General features: G+C 49.4%; 3 protein-coding genes across 3 annotated transcripts; 2 read left to right on the forward strand and 1 right to left on the reverse strand.

Annotated features, from left to right (window-relative positions):
* Window positions 1–764: 764 nt before the first annotated feature.
* Window positions 765–3823, forward strand: F5891DRAFT_987476 (uncharacterized protein; the record flags this gene model as incomplete). The annotated part of the gene is made up of 10 exons (XM_041377912.1): window positions 765–814; window positions 846–1386; window positions 1434–1960; window positions 2008–2402; window positions 2452–2483; window positions 2523–2643; window positions 2690–2838; window positions 3049–3222; window positions 3271–3517; window positions 3573–3823. 10 exons carry the CDS (start codon window positions 765–767, stop codon window positions 3821–3823), a joined length of 2487 nt encoding a protein of 828 aa, XP_041217417.1.
* A 221-nt stretch (window positions 3824–4044) lies between these two features.
* Window positions 4045–4924, reverse strand: F5891DRAFT_1198757 (uncharacterized protein; the record flags this gene model as incomplete). Its single annotated transcript, XM_041368668.1, has 3 exons — window positions 4045–4308; window positions 4358–4675; window positions 4724–4924. 3 exons carry the CDS (start codon window positions 4922–4924, stop codon window positions 4045–4047), a joined length of 783 nt encoding a protein of 260 aa, XP_041217418.1.
* Window positions 4925–5328: 404 nt separating this feature from the next.
* Window positions 5329–6574, forward strand: F5891DRAFT_987478 (uncharacterized protein; the record flags this gene model as incomplete). The annotated part of the gene is made up of 6 exons (XM_041377913.1): window positions 5329–5466; window positions 5511–5538; window positions 5583–5898; window positions 5992–6112; window positions 6172–6434; window positions 6481–6574. The coding sequence occupies 6 exons, from the start codon at window positions 5329–5331 to the stop codon at window positions 6572–6574; spliced, it is 960 nt and encodes a 319-aa protein (XP_041217419.1).
* Between the last annotated feature and the right edge of the window lie 215 nt (window positions 6575–6789).

Consider the following 6789-nt stretch of genomic DNA (forward strand, 5'->3'; position numbering starts at 1 on the left):
AATTGGAAATACTGTAGTTGGTTGATATGGGGCAGTAAGGTTTGGTTCCTTGGCCGAGATTGCACAGGGTTTCTCTGTTCTGCTCGGTTCATCATATATTACAGTTCATATTGGGCACTTGTCATATATATCATTGTTATGTTCAGTCAAGATGAAGTGGTGTTCCTTGTATCACAGCTAATATTATGTAATTCTGATGGATATGGTTGCTTTGTTCTCTTCGGATCATCTTATATTACATTCTAGGTCTTAATATTATGTACTCCTATCTGATATGATCCGAGTATGATCAAATTAACCCAAGAATCATGTTCCATCGGCCAATTGAAACCTCTTGCCCTTCTTGCAGATTCTCATTGCAGTGAACAAATGAAAGGTTCCAGACTCCAAGAGTGGACACCCAAACGAAAGTATGCAGTGGTAGAATGGCAGAAATCATATTGGACCAGGAAGGTGGTGGGCAAATGGGTGGAGAGACCCATGATCAGCCAATCAGTTCCAGCAACCCCTACCAAGTCTGCCTCTAAGCAGCTGTCTCATGACATGCTTCACCATGGTGGAGATGACTTTCTTGGGGGACTTGATGATCACCGGGTCATTCCACTGCACCTGCCAAAATCCCTGGTGAGCCTTTCCTCACCCTTACCTTTTACACTCTGCTTATCTGAACTCAAGAGTCAAAACGACTATATAAGACAATGGGTCCCGAAGACAAAAGCATATCTTGACATACTGCTGGAAAGGGAGGTTCCATCAGATCGGTCATGTATCATATGTGGGACAGATGGTGTCTACAAATGTCATGGGTGCTTCGGTGAGCCTCTCTATTGCACAAGTTGTTGCAGAACCCAGCACCAGAGACTTCCCTTCCATCGAGTCAGCCAATGGACAGGCTCCTTCTTTGAGGAAAGTTGCTTGGTCAAGAGTGGGATCGTGATCTGGCTTGGCCATAATGGAAACCCATGTCCATGGGACGATGATGTGGGGGAATCTAGTGTATTTACTACAGGGGAAGAGGAAGCCAACACTACAGACATAGAGAGTTCAGAAGACAAAGACGGCGGCGACCCGAGTTCAAAGTGCGCTGATGACCTTCCGACCGGTGTGCCATTTGTCAAGGGTAACAGCACATTAACAACAATAGTTGACAAGTCCGGCATGCATACACACCTGGTGAAGTATTGCACATGCCCAAACGCCGCCGCCGATATACAAATGTTTCAAATGGGCTTATTCCTGGCGTCTTTCTTGAAACTGAAGACAGCATTTACTTTCAACGTCCTAAATGACTTCTTGCTAGACAACCTGGAGTGCGGGACTTCGGCGATGAATTACTACAGCAAATTGAGAAGGATGACAATGACCGTCTTTCCGCATTTAGTGCCGGTGAGTGTGTTCATCTCTCGCTGGGCCAATCACTTATTGGGTGAAAGGACTGGTACTGGGAGCTGATGAGGGTGGCAAGACAATGGAGAAAACTTAAGCTTCTCAAAAGGAACGGATTCGGCCATGAGGAAAAGGACGTCAGACCCGGAGATCTAGCCCTCTTTTGTCTGGCGTGTCCCCAGCCAGGCATTAATGTCACTTTGCCTGTCGGAGAACAAATGGAAGATTCTAATGTGAACAAAGGATCAAATTTACAGACTCCAAGTTGGTTGTACATGAGGTCGCTCATCATGGACGGAAACTTCAAAGCTGAGCATCTCCATCCAGTACATCCCGGCGATGAAGTCTCTCTTATGGATGGCCATGGGTTTATGGTAGGAGACGCCTTGTACGAGGAGCATTTAGCCGTTGCACAGGACACTTCTCAACAACCGGAATGCAACAACCATGGTGCGGTGAATCAGGCAAATGCATCCCGTCATAGATTGGAAGCAATGGGCATCGGCGGTTGTGCCTGTGCACAGCATGGCTGCTTTGTGCCTCACACCATGGTCGATTTTCAGAAGGGAGAAAGGTGTCTCAATATCTCAGTGAATAAATGCCGTTGCTGAAGTCATGCAGACAGATGAACATGGATTATGTGTTATGCGAGGCATTAAAAATGAACGCCAATGGAATCCACCGTGCCCTGACATTTTATGATGTAAACTGTCAGTACCACAAGCATTTGAAGGACCACATCACTGAGAGTTCAATCTTAGAGATACCTAAGGAACTGGATATTATCCCTGGGATTGGACTGTGGCATGTGCATGGGCATCAAGACAGCTGCTATGTCAGATATGCATCAAATTTTATTGAGGGTGCCACTCGGATTGATGGCAAAATTATGGAGACTCTATGGGCGCCATTAAATATCATTTCGCCAGCTGCTTGCGGCATGGGAACTCCACACCAGAAGAAATGCTTGGACTATCAAATGAATGATTACAACTTCATGAAAATGATCAGAACGAGTGAGTCCTCTGTCCAATGATATTTGACAATTTATAATATGCCATACAGGCAAGTCCCTTTGCAAGAAGTACAATCAGGCGGTCAGGGAGGCCGCTGACAGCTGACTGGCATTTGAAAAGCTTGCTGAAACTGCCGATCCTGGGAAAGTTCGAGAATGGGAAAGCCAAGAAAGGTTGGTGCACCAACGCTGTCGCCGTGATCCAACAGCCATGGATATTTATGAAGTACAATTGCAGAAAGGTCAGTGTGAAGGATGTACAGGAGGGCTAGTCTGATTCAACTAAAGTGCTGACGAGAAAGCAGCAGGAAATACAATTATTAGCAGAACAAGGACGGGGCCCAGGGCCTATCCGGCGACGAGGGGCAGCGACATGGCTCGCAGAGGGTTTAACAATTGAGGAGGCCCAGGTCACACTACAATTGGAAATCAAGAAAGTTGGTGGTCAACCGACCAACACACAGCGGTTATATATTGCCCACCACCGGGACATCTTACAACGGGATATTGATTGATGGAGAGAGGCCGGGGTTGTGTTCCTCGGCGACAGGCCCGGCAATGATGAGGATCATGCCATGGAACTAGATCTCCTCATCCTCGATGAAGAATCGGATGCAGAAATGGACGATCAGTGAAATGTCTTTAAGCCAGAGAAGGCAGTCATTCCCCTGCCGTCCAATTTGGGGCAGGATACATGTACTGCTATCGGCATCAATGATTTGGCAAAACAAGAACTTATCCTCCGGCAAGGCCAGGCCAATGATGCCTTGCACAACATCAGGGTTTATTTGGCGGACAAAGTGGTCATTTTTCGGAAGACGGTAAGGGTTGCCAAATCTCAAGCAACGGCCACCTGAGCTTGGGCTCAGGTGCACTCGGTTGATAGGGCGGTCAGCATCCAAGCCAGTATCTATTTGAAGTGCCGCAAACAACTTTGCAGCCTCGGCGCCGATGATGCTTTACTATGGCGATATCAGCCCCTAGCCAAGGAGCATCTCAAGGTTAGTACCGCCGTTGCCAATCCAAACTCACGAGGACAGCGAAATAATACGCTGCCGTGGTTTTGGTCATTGGATGTTGCAGGAGGTTCCGAGAGTAATGATTGGTTGGATGAATGTAAGCAATTCCCATCGGCGCCATGTCGGTTCTCCTGATCTCACCGATGTGCCAGTTTACCGGGTACATTGGCTCCGGGCAAAGGCTCTAAAAGACTGTTGGGCGGAGGAGATTTTACTTGTTCAGCATGAAATGGATTGGACTTGCAATTTTTTTTGTTACAAGGCGGAGGAATGGAAACGTCTCGGCGTCGTTGTGAAGGAAGCCAAAAAAGAAGCTCACATGGCTTATGCGGGTAGGCAGGGGAAAATCTATGAATGTCTCTTGGAGGAGGCTAAATGGGCATTTCACCCGACAAAAGTTTAGACAAGAGCATCAGTGAGGAGCGGAATAGCTGATCACATTGTAGTCAAATGAGATTCACACCGATGTGTTATGTTCAAATACCTCGGTGTGATGATAAATCATCTGGCGCCGGAACATGTCAGTGTAATTGGTGGGGAACATGCAGTAAATTAGACGTCAGGATATTTATGTACAGCTATATTACAAGGTAACACTAATGGCGGTCGCCCCTGACCCACCGCTCATTGCGCCGCCTTCCTTTTCAAATACTTTGTCAATTTTTTGGTGGCAGCGATGGCCTTAACTATGTCCTGCCCCAGTGCGGTGTCCATCCGAAGCATTGTGGCCGCCACCATTTTGGCCTCGACCACCTTATCTTCCAGCATTTTCACGATCAGTTGGCCTTTGTGAAGCACCTTGGCGTGGATATTGGACAGTTGCTCGGCAACCGGCGTGCACATTGGGATGGTCAATGTGGCTGGGGTAATTAGAACTTTCCCCTCAGGCTAAGGCCGGTGTTAGTGAACTTCTCAAATTGTGTGGATAGAACCTTACCAATTGCTTGAAATGCTCGGCGATGATTTGCTGAACCTGCACACAGTTTGGGTATGTGTGGAGAAAGTTGTCGTCAGCTATGATGTTGGCTGTGTTCATCCACCAGGGTGTCCAATAAGTCCTGGCGAGGCGGCCCTTTTGCCATGGTCCAGCCGGCGCTGCCGGCAAGGTCATTAAGGCATTGTAGATCTCCTCAAAATTGGTGACCAGGCCGGCCTGCTTCATAGATAGCACACCGACAAAGAACCAGAGGTTCCGAGACAGCGGCGGGCTAATTGAGAGCCCGGCACAGAAGGACATCCAAGGCAATGTAAAGGACTTGAAGATTCATTAGCTCAGCGGGCAGCCGACAAGGCAAATACTTACCTCTCCTTCCCAGTTCAGGTACTGGCCTATGATCCGGTGGGTCTTTATTGGCAAGGTGTGCCGGGTACTCTCTAGCTCAGTCTGAATTGCCGATAAGCGGGAGGTAGCATACTCAAATATGGCAGCGATATCGGCCAAGTCCAAGTCCATTTCATCGGACATCGATTCTGCCGAGAGAGTGGCGATGGTAGGTTTGGACATGATGCAATTGTAGTCCAAACATGTCATGGCAGAGCCTTTAAATAAAATGACACAATCGGAACTTCAATTACATAATGATGTGGTTTTGGGGATTGAATTTATTGTGTCATTCGGCGGGTGTCACCGATGTCCAAGCTTGGTCCCTTGTGGACCAGTGGATCGACCTTTAATTAGCCAGATCAGTCAACATCCGGCCAAAACAATGTGTGCCGTTGTATCACAGCTGTGGATGTGTGAATTGTGGAGCGTCTTGGATGCAGTGGTCCTTGTTCGGTAAATGCCGTCGCACAATGAATGTATAACTAATCCACTGCCACCCGTGGTCACAGCGGAGTTAGATATATAGTTTGCCACTTTTCGCTGTTCCTCATTCCAAACTTAAACAAACACCATGTCCTCCTTGAATGCAAACATCGCCACCTGCTAACAAGGCCTTCAGCGATGCCGCTGACAAGATTGAGCACCTTCTGGGCCAAGCTTGGCAATTAGATGCCGGCAATCCTGAACATCTCACTATAGTGATGGAGATGGGCAGGGCTTTGGTAAGTTCTGCTTCAACACACTAACATTACCTAATCTTTTGCAGACCCAGGCAATGATGTCTCATGGCAGGAGTGTTTACCATCCTCTCGCCGCTAATTTTTGTCGGCTGCTGCAGAACTGCAGCAGCACATGAATGCATCCAGGACCGGTCTCACCGGCACACCCGCTTGGGGAAACATTCGAGGTGACGATATCCGCATCAAACTCACCCTTTGTTCCCTTCCACCAGGAACTACCGCGGAGCCCTTCGGCCTCAGCTTCTCCGCCACGCCCGGGCCATCTCAGCTCAGGAAGCGGCTGCGATGGAGGAGCCTGAGGAACGCGGGTGAGGAATTGAGTCGCGGAAACGTCCCCGTGCCTCAAGTGCTCGGAGCCGCAGCCGCCCAGCCATGTCCAAGCGGCAGCGCAGAAGTCAAAGGCCATCATTACCAGTGACGATGAACTTGAAAGAGGAACCAGGCGAGTCCGTTATCACAGTAAGCTTATTACTGATTGTAGTACCTCTTATCTGACATCCTGCCCAGACCAATAAAAAGGCACGCCGTGCCTATGTCGAAGTGGACACCGAAGAAAACGGAAGATGATGGCGATGAGGAGACGCTGTGGAGCCGCCGAGAAGATACCGCCGCACCTGTTGCCAAGCCGGTAAGTAACCATACTTTTGCATTGCTTCTTTGAAACTGACATCCCAAAGATGACTTCAGGTCCAGATCTCCATGGAGGATGAGTTCGCCAATACGACGGCAGGAAGTTTGGGCTCCCGCTCGGCAATGCGTCGCAAGGGATCTGATTTGCCGACAGGCCTATCACAAGGACCACGGCAGAAAGTTGCGCGTTGGTGCGCTTGCAGCCGCCTGAAGATTCGATGCGGAAGCAAGGGCTCCGAGGCGCCGAAAATGAAGCCGAAGTCGGTGATGGCACGGCGCACACGCTCCCAATCTCGGGCGCCATTGCTCGCCACCACCTGGTACATCTCATTTTTACCAGTCACTCATAACTAAATAGAATATCAGCCCAGCTGCTTTTGTTGCTCCGGCAGCCAACCAGGAGCAGCTACTTCCCCCAAAGTTGAGATCCGGGCTGAGCCAGCCCCTCCCAGCATCCTAATCAGGAGATGCAGGATCTCCGCGACGAGGTTGCCGGCCTTTGGGCCACCATTGAAACCTTGCTGCAGCAAGTTGCCAATGGCGACCGCATTCGGGAGAGTTTTTGGCGCACAGGACCGACGCGCCGATCTGCGGAAGCTGAGTTAGAAGTCCTCTGCCGACTTGTCGTGTCGGCAACCGCTCAGCCTGCTGCTGGCACTGACCCCCGATGCCGCC

The sequence above is a fragment of the Suillus fuscotomentosus genome (genome assembly GCF_016647785.1).
Source record: "Suillus fuscotomentosus strain FC203 chromosome Unknown F5891scaffold_162, whole genome shotgun sequence".
NCBI classification, from domain to species: Eukaryota; Fungi; Basidiomycota; class Agaricomycetes; order Boletales; family Suillaceae; genus Suillus; species Suillus fuscotomentosus.